Source organism: Gigantopelta aegis, chromosome 8 (assembly GCF_016097555.1).
Source record: "Gigantopelta aegis isolate Gae_Host chromosome 8, Gae_host_genome, whole genome shotgun sequence".
Classification (NCBI taxonomy): domain Eukaryota; kingdom Metazoa; phylum Mollusca; class Gastropoda; order Neomphalida; family Peltospiridae; genus Gigantopelta; species Gigantopelta aegis.
Genome location: NC_054706.1, coordinates 65,231,099 through 65,246,842, shown reverse-complemented (window position 1 = coordinate 65,246,842; position 15,744 = coordinate 65,231,099). Strand labels below are relative to the sequence as shown.

At 35.7% G+C, this 15,744-nt stretch overlaps 1 protein-coding gene across 1 annotated transcript in view; it reads right to left on the bottom strand.

Annotated features, from left to right (window-relative positions):
* The window catches only part of LOC121380145 (nuclear pore complex protein Nup85-like), a 48,542-nt gene that overhangs the window by 17,271 nt on the left and 15,527 nt on the right, over positions 1 to 15,744 (bottom strand). Inside the window, exons 6-16 of the mRNA XM_041508932.1 lie at positions 11,948 to 12,061; positions 10,656 to 10,780; positions 10,315 to 10,440; positions 9,718 to 9,843; positions 8,787 to 8,918; positions 7,621 to 7,727; positions 7,151 to 7,240; positions 5,007 to 5,072; positions 4,460 to 4,510; positions 2,604 to 2,704; positions 2,073 to 2,158 (exon numbers count right to left, since the gene is read on the bottom strand). Coding sequence (XP_041364866.1) covers positions 2,073 to 2,158; positions 2,604 to 2,704; positions 4,460 to 4,510; positions 5,007 to 5,072; positions 7,151 to 7,240; positions 7,621 to 7,727; positions 8,787 to 8,918; positions 9,718 to 9,843; positions 10,315 to 10,440; positions 10,656 to 10,780; positions 11,948 to 12,061 — 1,124 coding nt within the window. The remainder of the gene's footprint in view (positions 1 to 2,072; positions 2,159 to 2,603; positions 2,705 to 4,459; positions 4,511 to 5,006; positions 5,073 to 7,150; positions 7,241 to 7,620; positions 7,728 to 8,786; positions 8,919 to 9,717; positions 9,844 to 10,314; positions 10,441 to 10,655; positions 10,781 to 11,947; positions 12,062 to 15,744) is intronic.

Here is a 15,744-nt window from a genome sequence, read left to right as displayed (position 1 = left end):
TCTGGGGCTTTAAAACAATATAGCTCAAAACGTATTGCAGACACGTGACGTTTTTTTGTTTTTTTTAAAGTTGTTGGTTTAATGGATACGCCATAATTATTTAGTAGACCTACTTTTTGACAATATTCAATGTTATGGTACAAATTAATCACATGTAATTAGCTTATATTATTCTGTGACAAAATCAAATTTTAGCTTGTACTAACAATGAAATGTTCCATTACTACATCGATTATTTCAAAAGTCAGTTAACTGGCATGTAGGCCTAAAGGAAAGGTTTTATTTAACGATGTACTCAACACATTTTATTTACAGTTATATAGCATCAGACATATGGTTAAGGACCAGGTATGTAGGCCTAAAGATAAAATTCATATAAAAACATATTAATTTATTAAATTGTAAACCCATATCATCTGAAATAATGTTTTTGGGGGTAAAAACATTCAGTGTAAATAAAAACAATATATATTTATAAAAATGCAAAGGATAAATCCAAGGTAATCTGAACGACAAAACTGTAATACGAGATCAGGGCCTTATCTCTGCACAATGCAGTCGATTGGGTATTTGGCAAAATAGTGGATGATTCCATGAATCTTTATCTAGTGCTTCATCTTTAGGAGGACAGCCACTCCCAGGGAAATCCTTTACTGGAGAGTTCTCCATATTGAACCACCTCTCCACAGGTGCACAAAGACGACTGCCATTCCAAGACTAATATACTAAAACACGCGCAGTTCTACCTTTAGACAATGCAAGTGAAGCTATATAGCTTGGCTGTTCTAGCTTTTTTTTTTTGTATACCTGTATTAAAAATTATATTTAATCTGTATCATTTAATGGTAACTTTTAAAGTAACTTTTATTTATACTGGACTATTTTTTTTTCTTTAAATGTGATTTGGGTTGGTATGGGTTTAAAACTTAATTTAGTATGTTTCTAATATGAATTTTAACTTTATTCGTTATGAAGTCACATGTCAATTCATCGGTTTCCTTTTGACGCAAACAGACTATATACATGGTTATTATACATGGCTGTACAGTTAAATTGGAAAGCTAGTTGAATTTGAGAAGGGCCAGTAAAAAGTTTCTTCAACTGGCCCTACTGGCGACCATGGTTTTCATGTTAATTTTCAATCTTGAACAAATATATACCAAGGCTTGCCAGCAGTCCATGCCGATATCCAGGATAATTTGAAAGTTGGTGCACATTCAAAGCATCTTCTGAATTTCTGACAGGCTGGCTGCCTTCACTGTGAATGTAACTCAATAACATATTTTATTCATCAGCATTTTGGCAAACAATCCAGTCAAATATAGGAAATGAATCTCAATATAGGAGTTTTATAAGATCCTATAAAAAATATAGGAAATATATGTCTGGGAGGCCTGGATCTTTTATATGCACCATCCCACAGACAGGGTAGTACATACCACACGGCTTTTGATATACCGGTCGTGGTGCAATGGCTGGCACGAGAAATAGCCCAATGGGCCCACTGATGGAAATCGATCCCTCACCGACCGCGCATCGAGTGAGTGCTGTACCACTGGGCTACATCTCGCCCCTAAATCCCCATGAAAGTCAAACTTGATGTGTAATTCTACATGATAAAAGTTCAGTTCAATATCGTAAGGCATTGAGAAAGAAAGTCCTAAAAACTGTATGTGGCGACACCACTAGAATACATTGATTTATTAATCATCGGCAATTGGATGTCAAACATTTGGTAATTGCAACATATATTCTTAAGAGAAAAAACCCGCTACATTTTTCCATTGGTAGCAATGGATCTTTTATATGCACCATCCCACAGACAGGATATCACATACCACAGCCTTTGATATACCAGTCGTGGCGCACTGGATGAAACGAGAAATAGCCCAATGGGCCCACCGACAGGAATTGATCTCAAACCAACTGCAATCAAGCAAGCACTTTATCACTGTTGAGGAGCACTGGCTGGAATGAGAAATAGTCCAATGGGTCCACCGACAGGGATATTAACAAGAAGTACAAATTTTAAGGTAACACTGCAGGTTTCCTCAATAAGATGAATAACCTACCTTTGACTGGAGAAACCAGGAGAGTGCTGATCCGAGCCGCCCATGACGATAACTCTTCATTCCCATCAGTTTGCAGATACTCTGAGCTGAAATTAGATTAGAAGATTTCACAATGACCATTATATATTTAAATTCCGAGGGATTTATCAAGGAAGTATTGCCAGGGTCCAATGTCTAATCACATTTCGATAATTAGCGAAAGTAAATCATACTTGGGATATTTTTGAATGATGCAGTACAGAACTGCTAAATTAATACATTACAACAGAAATCATTAAATATATATATATTGGGAATTTTTAGTACAGAAATTTTGAATTTTCAGTGCCATTTTCTTTTGGGAAGGGGCCGATGTTCGGACCCACATAACGCCTGGACAAATCCCTGAATTCACCCCCCACACCACAACCCAAATTCAGATTCCTGATAATATTTGTACAGCTGTTAAAGAGAGATTAGAATTCTGGTTAAAGACTGTAACTGTGGGGATTACATTACAGGTGATGTGAACATGGGAAATAATGTTCATACCTTGTTCCTGCATATTCCTTTCTTCACAAATGTGCACGAGTTTGTGAGCCTTTTTCTCGGTTTCCACAGGCATATGTTCAATAAAATGTTCCAGATATTTCCTGTAAAAGTCACACAACCGTCAACTTAATATTTAACCGATATTATGTGAAGCAATGAAGGAGCATAATGTTTTGACTTAATTTTTAAAATCTGTACTTAATTTTGTGACACATTTGGTTAAGCAAAGGCATATAGCAATAAACTTACTTTAATAAAACCAAATAAGACCATGCTGGATTTCAAACAGACTCGTTCAATAACATTCTAGATCAAAATCTATAAACGTTTAGAGTATACATCAAGCAAACCATATAAAACATAAATTATACAATATGCTTTCTGATAATCAGTTTCACAAGCAACTTTTGCTTTCAGTCTTAAAGCAATGTCCAACTCTTCAGATTAAGAAATTAGTTCCAACAAAGCCACCAATAGAATGACCAATATTAAATTAGATTTTGTCTTAAAAAGAAAAGTAAAGTTGGGTGGTATACCATATATATATTGTTCGATATCGATATGTCATACCGATTTACCGTACCGAGCAAATGGCAAAACACGGAAATGTTTCTCACCATTTAGTAAAGCACGAACAATATATCTGGGTTGGGTATAAATCAGATGAGAGCCTTGCATATGGAATTTAATTTTATTGAGATAAAATTAGCGGGTGAGCCTTAACTAAGGCATGCATTTAAAGCAGGGTATACCGAAAATACCGCTACATATCGGTATTGGTATTGTGTCAATACCAAATACCATACCGATACCAAGGTAAACCACCCCAAAAATACCGATATTGATACCGAACCTCAAATTTCAATACCGCCCAGCCCTAAAGAAAAGACAGTTTAAATTGATATAAAATGAGAGTAAAGTTTACATCAATACAAATGGTCTAGAACTGCTTCACAATTTCTAGCCTTTGCATGCAGGGTAAAATGTCAGAATCAAAGATTGTTTCGCATTCCACAAAATGAATTTCAAGCACTGTATGGTTTTACAGAAGTAAATGGACAGAAAGACTCTGAAAATCAATCCTTCTAATCATAATCATAAAGAGGAAGGAAATGTTTTGTTTAATGACGTACTCAACACATTTTATTTACGGTTATATGGCGTCAGACATATGGTTAAGGACCATACAAATATTGAGAGTAAAGTTTGTTTTATTTAATGACGCCACTAGAGCACATTGATTTTTTTATCTTATCATCGGCTATTGGACATCAAACATATGGTCATTCTGACACTTGTTTTTTTTTTAGAGGAAACCCGCTGTCGCCACATAGGCTACTCTTTTATTTGCGCTTCCCACAGGCTGGATAGCACAAACCATGGCCTTTGTTGAACCAGTTGTGGATCACTGGTCTGTGCAAGTGGTTTACACCTACTCATTGAGCCTTGTGGAGCACTTACTGAGGGGTTTGGAGTCGGTATCTGGAATAAAAATCCCATGCCTCGACTGGGATCCGAACCCAGTACCTACCAGCCTGTAGACCAATGGCCTAACCACGATGCCACCAAGGCCGGTAAATAATGAGAGAGGAAACCCGCTGTCACCACTTCATGAGCTACTCTTTTCAATTAGCAGCAAGTGATCTTTTATATGCACCATCCCACAGACAGGATAATACATACCATGGCCTTTGTTACACCAGTTGTGGAGCACTGGCTGGAATGAGAAATATCCCAATGGGTCCACCGACGGGAAACGATCCTAGACCTTAAAAACAGACCTACACATTTCATTATGTTCAGGGCTGAACACTGTTAAATGATACTATAACGATTACATAATACAGGGACTATACCTTCCGAACACAGGACAGAAATCCAGGTAGTCTACACCAACCTGCCACAAGCTGAAAACATACAGGATATTTGATAGTTACAACACTTTATACATTTGTTTAATATCAATACATAATTAGTGATGCTGACCAATTAAAATGTTTGCTTTCAAAAATAAAACTATTTATGATAAAAGTTTATTTACATAATTATATATACAAACATGATAAAAAATGTCTGAATCTTAATTATAATGAGAATCAGGGGCCTAATTCAACAGTCGTAACTTTGTGATCTCGCACAGCAATTATAAAAAGACTTTTACAGATGAGGTTCAGAGAGCTTTGTGAATTAGGCCCCAGATTATAACGTCTTGACAAATATTATATCTTGTACAACACATCTGTCAATATTGAATCATCTAATGGTACACTTTTTGTTTTACATTTTCATACAACAATCATTACATTTGGCAAAAAAAGAAAAGAAAAACAAACCAAGAAAAAAGAAGAAAAAAAGAAAACTATAAAGTCCATCGACATCTATTCTGCCACTTATCATTCCTACCTTTTGTGTGACATAAGACTAGAGGCATATTCCAACAACAAATACTCCCGCAAATTCGAACCAAATCTGAAAATTTTTAAAAAAAAAATCAAATAACTAGATACCCAAAAACCTACACTTGAATGCTAACTTTTATAATTCTGTGTCCTATCAGAGGATAAATATAATACCAGCTTAGAGCTCCAGAATGTTTTGTACATATGGTATTTTGTGCAATGACATTTCCATGACTTTATTAATTTGCAACATGACAATAACAACAAAAAGTTTTATATACACATCTGGGGCATAGCCATAGAGGAAAAAATGCAGAGATAAACCCAGACCTGTAAAATAAATATCAGTGTCATGGGAAAAGTAAAATAAATCTGGGGAAATTCCAGATGAGGCAAGCGCCTCATATGCTTTATGCTGGCTACGCCATTGCACATAATCTCGCCTATTTATATAAAAATCTGTATAAATTTCGGTAAAGTATTCCTTTTGCTAGAACACTGATAATCATTGTTTTAGTAATCTGCTGAAACCTCTAATATGACATTCACTAAATGACACAATTTTAGATTGTTATTTTTCTACATAACATTCAAGGGCGGACATAGCCCAGTAGTAAAATGCTCGCTTGATGCATGGTCGGTCTAGGATCAAGCCCTGTCGATGGGCCCATTAGGTTATTTCTCATTTCAGCCAGTGCACCATGACTGGTTTATCAAAGGTCATGGTATGTGCTATCCTATCTGTGAGATGGTGCATATAAAAGATCCCTTGCCACTAATGGAAAAAATGTAACAGGGTTGCCCTCTAATAAGAATATAAATCAGAATTATCAAATGTTTGACATCCAATAGCCGATGATTAATAAATCAATGTGCTCTAGTGGTGTCGTTAAATAAAACAGACTTTTTATAACATTAAAAAAAAATCCAGGCCCATCAAATTATTAGAATACTGTAAATCATGTAATTAATACGTCATAATATTATTGCGTCCATAAATGAGTGAACAAAAATGCGTATTTTTATTATTGTGTCGGGCAAAAGTCCACATCACATAAAAACCACAGTTGTGTTGTTATTATATTGTTTGGGCTTCATCTTTCATGTCAAAAGAAGTCAGTAGTTGTTTTCACAGCTACTACATAATCTGAAGCTGATCGCATGGTGGGTCGACCAGGAAGCCCTAATTACTTAAAGTAGTGTAATTAGTATAACTACACCTTATTGTTAAGGGTATGCCTCGCACTTTTGTGTGGTGATCGCTTCTAATTAATCCACCAGTAGGAATAAAACGTAAACGGGTCGCTATTACAGGGCACAATATTTCACGCAAACGCAAACGTATTATTCTAACAAATGTTTTAGACTGATTTTATACACTTGATGCGCAGCACAGGAATAGACGTTAACAAATGTGATATATTGCAACAGTGACAACTGCGACCAGTCTAACTTAAATGACATGTACAGAGTCAAGCCAAATGGTTTGAAGAAATACGCACGGATTGTTGGTTGCGGTTATATAATTTTCTACTGTTTCATTTTTGAAGGAATATATTTAGTAATACAATTTGTTGATTATAATTTTACAAATGTTCAAAACAGTTTAAATGTATACAGTAATCCAGAAATGTAAGAAAATTTGAAAAATACTCACATCGCAAAATGAGCTTTTTAAAAACAAAACATTTGGAACATCACTGTATTATATAACCGCTATGATATTCCAGGAAAGTGAAAATAGAATGGCAACATCGAAACGAAAGAAAGATTCTTGAAGTATTCACAAAAAGACATTTAACAAAAATTGTTTGTGTATTTTGTTTCATCTTTATATTATAAAAGTTTTATTTTATTGAGAAGTATTATAGTAAAATCCTGCACATTTTTTGTATTGGGAATGAAACTAAACAAAATGCGTCAAGTTATTATTGTGTCGATGTGTTCGCCGCATTTTTCGCATTAATTACTTGCTGGCATTAATTTCATGATTTACAGTACTTATTAATTAACTTAAAGAGAAAGTCTAGTATATTTATAAAATTTATAACTTCATTTACAAGAGAGCTGAATAAACATCATTACACTTTTATAGCAAAACAGTTGTCACACATTTAAAAAAGTAAAATTAGAAATAAAACCACTAACGCCAGTACGTGGCTGTCAAGTTGTCCACAGTGTTGTAGAATGTCCGTCAAGTGACTGACAAACCACCAGCTACCAATACTGAGGAAAGCACTGCAAAAGAACAAATTCACAATAAATAATACGTCTTTCTATGTTACTTAAGGAGAGAGAGAGAGAGAGAGAGAGAGAGAGAGAGAGAGAGAGAGAGAGAGAGAGAGAGAGAGAGAGAGAGAGAGAGAGAGAGAGAGAGAGAGAGAGAGATGAACACAAATGCTACTATGTATTAACTTAGAAGGAATATTTTATTTAATGCAACACTCAAAACATTTTAATTATGGTTATTGTATTAACGTGGATACAATTATGCAGTCAGTAATTTTTTTAACCAGTACCCTAGCACGCAAAAATAGAGATTTTAGCTTCTCCCATTTGTGTCATGTTATCTATAGTTTAGATACAATATATGAACACTGTTAGAACTGAGTTCTAACCTGCTGTCTTTGATAACTTGATGGATATCAAACTCAATGGCTGCCTGCAAAATGATGTCCAGTTCCCCAATTCTGAAACCATCTCGACAAAAACTTTCAACACAATTCTGAAAAAAACACACACAAAAACTACAGGATTTACACAAACATGCAATAAAGAAAATTAAATTGGTTCTGACATCAAGAAATGTAGACTAAAGGAAAGTACATTTTAAACTATTAAGCTATTTGGAGTCATGGTTATTTTGGTTAAACATGATCATTTTGACATTTGGTGACAGAAAGGAAACTCTGCCACTACAAAGGCTATTCCAATAAATAATTAATAATAAAAAAAAGGATATGTAATACATATAAGGGATCCTTTATATGCATAAATAGATAATACAACAGCTTTCAAAATTCGATCAATGAATCCATTTTGCTAAATATTAAAATATTACAATAAAAACACTTCAGTCTAGTTCTTTTTCTGTCACTTTTGAAGGTCATAGTAAAAGCTTTTTTATTATCTCCCATTTAAGTAACCTTTACTTTAATAAAAGCAGTGGCGGGATGTAACCCAGTGGTAAAAGGCCTGATGTGAGGTCGGTTTGACATTGATCCCCGTCAGTGGATCCATTGGGCTATTTCTTGTTCCAGCCAGTGCACCACGACTGGTACATCAAACGCCAGGTATGTGCTACCCTGTCTGTGGGATGGTGCAAATAAAAGAGAGATTGCTACTAATGAAAAATTGTAGCAGGTTTCCTCTCTAAAAGTATATGTGAAAATTACCAAATGTATTATATAGGATGATTAATAAATCAATGTGCTCTAATGGAAAAAAAGAAAGAAATGTTTATTTAATGACTCACTCAACACATTTTATTTACGGTTATATGGCATCAGACATACGGTTAAGGACCACACAGATATTGAGAGAGGACACTTGCTATCACCACTTCATGGGCTACTCTTTACATATTACTAGCAAGGGACGTTTTATATACACCATCCCACAGACAGGGTAATACATACCACAGCCTTTGATATACCAGTCGTGGTCCACTGGCTGGAATGAGTGCTCTAATGGTGTCGCTAAAAAGACAACAACAAAAAAACCCCACAAAAAACCCCCAACCTTTTAACTTTAATAAAAACAAAGGAATTTGAAATGCACTAACTTCAACATGGAAGTGAAGATCCTGGGCGCGGATTGTTGGGTTCTGATACAACAGTTTAGAAACCAGCAGGTGATACCACGTCTCACAGAGAGGCTGCAGTTCCGTAAATACAGCATCATCCCCCACCAGTATCTGGAACAGAAAATAAAATAGTCAATAAATTTAAAAGCCTGCAGTCAATATTAAAGAATAATTTTCCTCTAGTATTTATTAATATAAGATATATCTATTTTTTTAAAGTTTAGAAATTAAGAGAGCAAGTTACTGTTTTCAATTTTTAAAAAACACCATATATTCTGTGAGTATTGTTAAAGCAATTTATGTCCCTTACTGGGCCCAAAAAGTTTTCATATCTGCTAGGCTAAGTTCAAGGGCCATAAATTTGTGAAAACCTGATATGTAACAGTACATATACAAAATTTTGTCTATAAAAATATTGGCCGTTTGTCCAGGATAGTATGATACGGGTTAGTGAGAGAGATGTCAGTATAGTGACCGTATACACTCCCATCAACAGGCCTAGTGTTTCAGGGCGGAAAATTTATTTTTTAACATTATCTTGGACTTGGCGGGTTGATAGCCTGCCTGATTGGCAATGTACCGGGGCAATGCTGTGCATTGAAAATAGTCTGTCTTAAAACACAAGGCATGATTGAGCCATTAAAATATCCCTTGGGTGAGAACCCGTATCAGGATGTGAACACAGTACCTACCACATTTAAGCCTAAAGGCTTATCCACTATGTAAAGCGGCCAGTATTGACAACTCCAAATGTGTGTACTTAAATATTCATGAATGTCCATTTTAAACATGTTACTGGTACAGTGTATATCTACATCACTGTCTACAGGTTAAATAAATACAATGACATCCTTTTTTAACATGTTGTCATATTAAAAGTAAATACTGAAAACATTCAAGAGTTTACTACCTGCACAACTGTTTGTAAGTTTGTGTATGCTGCAAACAGCCCTTCTTCCATCTGTCGACTGCATTCATCACGCCAGTGGCGCCATCTCATCTCAAACTCTGCAGTTGATGTCACATGCTGATATTGCTAAAATGAAATGCCCAACAGCAAATATTACTTCAAGACTAGACATATGGGTACCTTATTTAAGTAGTAGATCTGCCACACATGTTGTGATTCATAATGAAAATAACTTTCACATTTCATGATTGTTATGCAAATTTTATTTGGGTATATACCTCTGTAAATGTCTCTAAAGTACATGTATTTCCTCATAAAAGATTTTAATGGAAAAAAAAAAAAAAGAGAAAAAAAAAAATCACTATTGATTGGTGAAAACACACCAATAGCCAATGAATGGCAACAATTTTCCACTGCATTTGGGCATGCCTCTTCAGATCACATAATTAACTTTTCCTTCTTTCTTGTGTCTTTTCATTGGCCGTTAGGATATCTGAACCAGTCCACTAGACTTGGGGGTGAGGGTAGAGGTGTATTATTTTAAAACAGAGGCCAGGTTACAGTCCAAAAGGATCTACATATATCAGTGTCACTCACGGTACTTTGTGGCATCTTCCTGAGCAGAACATCAAGACTTGTGAATGCATCCGACTGACTCAGTGAGTGTAAAGAAAGCAGTTTCCTCGCATTGTCCGTATCTCCTTGTAACAACAGACGATAAACCTGCAAGAGAAAATGTTTCCCGTTTCATCTAAACATGTTCAAAACACATGTATTAAAAAATACACAGACCATAGGTGAAAGGTGTCTGTGAGTTGTGTTATGGGGTGACAGGAAAATATAAATAAAAGGTAGTGGGGAGAAAAAACAACCAAGGTGTGATTAGATGGGGGCTACACCATTTCTCAATGTCTGGTCTATGACGCAGATGAACGCACCGTGTCCCAGTAATCAGGTTGTGAGTCTGGCTGGTCGTCATCACGCATGATCTCCATAGCCTGAGTCTTGCCCTTCGTGAAGTGCCAGCGAATCCAGTCCACTAGCTGGTTAATCACCATTCCATCTGAAAAAGTTAAAAGTTTGTTTTGTTTAGTGACACCACTAGAGCACATTGATTTATTGATCATCGGCTATTTGATGTCTAACATTTAGTTAATTTTGTATAGTCTTAAAAAGGAAACCCACTACATTTTTCCATTAGTAACAAGGGATCTTTTATGTGCACCATTCCATAGACAGGTTAGCACATACCAGTCGTGGCATTCTATCTGGAAGTGACACAAATAATGTTAATCAACATGAAAATAAACCTTGGCTTAGCTCTTTTATTTTGATTATACACTGATGGAGCATGGCATTAATAATTTGAAACCAGGGCCCATATTTTCAAAGCTATCTTAGTGCTATGATATCATAATACCATCGTAAGCTATGACGTCACTACAGTATTCACCATAGTTTACAATGGATTTACGATTTCGTAGTGCTACAACTGCTTCGAAAATATAGGCCCAGGGCCATAACTAGGCACTATGCATATGTCTCTAAAATATCTAGTAGTGAAACAAGGGTCAAACATTTTACTGACAAAATGTCACCATCATGCACCATTGACTAGTTATCACCCAATACCTCATGAAATAAGTAGTGCTATTTTTATCTAACTGGAGAAAACCCAATATTACTGTGCCCCGGGATGTTTTCTTTTCACCGCAACCCCAGTTATTTTAGGCTAGCCACAGCCATGGGCCCCGTTTCACAAGAATTATATTTGGTATTGTATTAACCTCAAACTGGCATTCAAATAGGCAACCTTCTGAAATTTGTAACTTTTAATTTCTGAAAGTGTAACAGAATGGCAGTTCACATGAAACATGCAACGACATAAATATGTCATGTTCAACTTACCAATAAATATAAACTTTAATATTAATTTGTTTAAATATTCTTAAAACAAAGATACAATGTGAAATGGCAAACAGAATTTTGAAAACCACGAGTTATGACGTCACCCGTATGTAGAAATCGTCTAGCCCTCGGGTCAGACAGATTTATCTAGCCCTAGGGTCAGACAGATTTTTCTAGCACCGTTCAAAAGCTGGATAACCCTGTTCAGTGGGCAAGAAAACAATATGTGGGAGAGACGAACGGAGATGAATCCTATAGTGCCCTCTGGTTGGACTGGTAGGGGACTAATAATTTCCAAGTGAAATGACACTAATCCAATTACCTGGAGCAGTGTCGATGAAGAGAATTTCACACAGACTCCAGATGAGCTGAACCATCTCAAACATCTGTAACTGTTCTGTGTAGATGTTGTGATCAATATCATCCATGGTGTCATCTGTAACATATCAAACAAACATCTATAACTGTTCTGTGTAGATGGTGTGCTCAATATCATTCATGGTGTTATCTGTAACATATCAAACAAACATTTGTAACTGTTATGTGTAGATAGTGTGCTCAATATCATCCATGGTGTCATCTGTAACATATCAAACAAACATCTGTAACTGTTCTGTGTAGATGGTGTGCTCAATATCATTCATGGTGTTATCTGTAACATATCAAACAAACATTTGTAACTGTTATGTGTAGATAGTGTGCTCAATATCACCCATGGTGTTATCTGTAACATATCAAACAAACATCTGTAATTGTTCTGTGTAGTGTGCTCAATATCATCCATGGTGTTATCTGTAACATAGCAAACATCTGTAACTATTCTGTGTAGATGGTGTGCTCAATATCATCCATGGTGTTATCTGTAACATAGCAAACAAACATCTGTAACTATTCTGTGTAGATGGTGTGCTCAATATCATCCATGGTGTTATCTGTAACATAGCAAACAAATATCTGTAACTGTTCTGTGTAGTGTGCTCAATATCATCCATGGTGTTATCTGTAACATAGCAAACATCTGTAACTATTCTGTGTAGATGGTGTGCTCAATATCATTCATGGTGTTATCTGTAACATAGCAAACAAATATCTGTAACTGTTCTGTGTAGTGTGCTCAATATCATCCATGGTGTTATCTGTAACATAGCAAACAAACATCTGTAACTATTCTGTGTAGTGTGCTCAATATCACCCATGGTGTTATCTGTAACATAGCAAACAAATATCTGTAATTGTTCTGTGTAGTGTGCTCAATATCATCCATGGTGTTATCTGTAACATAGCAAACATCTGTAACTATTCTGTGTAGATGGTGTGCTCAATATCATTCATGGTGTTATCTGTAACATAGCAAACAAATATCTGTAACTGTTCTGTGTAGTGTGCTCAATATCACCCATGGTGTTATCTGTAACATAGCAAACAAATATCTGTAACTGTTCTGTGTAGTGTGCTCAATATCACCCATGGTGTTATCTGTAACATAGCAAACAAATATCTGTAACTGTTCTGTGTAGTGTGCTCAATATCACCCATGGTGTTATCTGTAACATAGCAAACATCTGTAACTCTTCTGTGTAGATGGTGTGCTCAATATCATCCATTGTGTTATCTGTAACATAGCAAACAAATATCTAACTGTTCTGTGTAGTGTGCTCAATATCATCCATGGTGTTATCTGTAACATAACAAACATCTGTAACTATTCTGTATAGATGGTGTGCTCAATATCATCCATGGTGTTATCTGTAACATAGCAAACAAATATCTGTAACTGTTCTGTGTAGTGTGCTCAATATCATCCATGGTGTTATCTGTAACATAGCAAACATCTGTAACTATTCTGTGTAGATGGTGTGCTCAATATCATCCATGGTGTTATCTGTAACATAGCAAACAAATATCTGTAACTGTTCTGTGTAGTGTGCTCAATATCACCCATGGTGTTATCTGTAACATAGCAAACATCTGTAACTATTCTGTGTAGATGGTGTGCTCAATATCATCCATGGTGTTATCTGTAACATAGCAAACAAATATCTGTAACTGTTCTGTGTAGTGTGCTCAATATCATCCATGGTGTTATCTGTAACATAACAAACATCTGTAACTATTCTGTGTAGATAGTGTGCTCAATATCATCCATGGTGTTATCTGTAACATAGCAAACAAATATCTGTAACTGTTCTGTGTAGTGTGCTCAATATCACCCATGGTGTTATCTGTAACATAGCAAACATCTGTAACTATTCTGTGTAGATGGTGTGCTCAATATCATCCATGGTGTTATCTGTAACATAGCAAACAAACATCTGTGACTGTTCTGTGTAGATGGTGTGCTCAATATCATCCATGGTGTTATCTGTAACATAGCAAACGAACATCTGTAACTGTTCTGTGCTCAATATCACCCATGGTGTTATCTGTAACATAGCAAACAAACATCTGTAACTATTCGGTGTAGATGGTGTGCTCAATATCATCCATGATGTTATCTGTAACATAGCAAACAAACATCTGTAACTCACTTGTGAGTCTCATGATTAGTTTCTCCAAGGTGATGACCCAGTTGCCACAGACATACCATTCAATAAAATAAGCATGACCATAAACTGATAGCTCTGTGACATAACAGTTAACCTAAACAGTGTTCTCGCTGGGTGAAAATTAAAGGAGGGTGGCCGCACGGCACCACACCTTAAAAAAAACCCCAAAACAAAAACAAAACAAAAAAAAAAAAAAAAAAGGGGGGGGGGGGGGGGGGGAGAGCTTGGTTACCATATTGTTGTGTCGGTAGACTTTGTAGAAAGACATGCTCCTTATTTTGCATAAAAAAAAGTGCTAAAAGGTTTATCGAAATACAAGCAGACTCGTCTTTTAATTGATCCGAAAATGTTATCGATCTGACATTCACAGGCAATTCCAGTTTTGCTGAACCGATCAAAGTTTTAATATTATTATTTTTAATAATGATTTCAAGATATACGAAAAACAATAAAGATGTTTGTAGCTTCGTTTTTGTAAAGGCGGTGTATATATTATTTGGCACCAAAGATATATGATTTTAATGATAAAACACTACCACTTCCATTGGTTTTATAAGCGGTGATATCCCCCCCAAAATGAAAAGTTTACAATATTTTATAAAGAACTGCTCAATAAACAGAATGACAGAAAGTAAAAATCATCAGTTACAACAAATTATATCTGCAATTGAGGACAAAATACCAGATGATAGTTAGTGGAAACAAAAGACAGAACAACCATTCTGATCACATGACAAATTTGGCGCCAAATAAGTGAGTTTAAATCGGAGATTACCGAATCCGTAAAAAATAAAAATGTTTTCATTGCTCAAATAAAACATAACTTTTATTGAGTGTATTAAACATACAAATGGATACAGGTATGGGACAAAATAGAGGCTGTTAAAAATATTGTTAAATTATCTTACAGTAACTGTCGTAAATGTTTTGTCAATTGCTTTTTCATACACAACGCGGCTTGTTTCCTTTATGTCCAGTGTGCAGACTGATTGTTGTTTTTCATGTACGGAAAAAAGTGTGCATTTGGAAATAGCGGATTTAGGTGCAGGAAAATAAAGAGGGGAGCAGAAAAATAAAGAAGGGCGGAGAACGTGAAAGGAGGGTGGCAAAATGCAATAGCGGGGCGGGCCGCCCCGCTTAAATGGAGCAGCGAGAACACTGCTAAAACGGACTGGTATAAGACATGTATGAAAATGAATAGTACATTTTTGTCTGTTAAACACTATTTATTTTACAATTTTTTGTTTAAATATGTATTCAACTTACTTTCAATTATAGATATGTATTTAAACAACTCGAAAGACAAATCATATTAAATGGTATCAAATGGCCACTCGTGTATAATTCTCTATATCTTGTGCTAAACATTTGGAAAGGACACAAATATTTCAGAGCATTTTACCCCAGCAATGTCACATTTGACACATGGTAATTCTGACACAGTGCAGGAAAAGCCATTTGCTGTCCCCAAATAGGCTACACCTACCAAATAACCACAAGGAATCTTGCAGACCTGTCAACCCTCCCGGATTCCGCGGGAGTCTCCCAGTATTTGATCAAATCTCCTTTCACC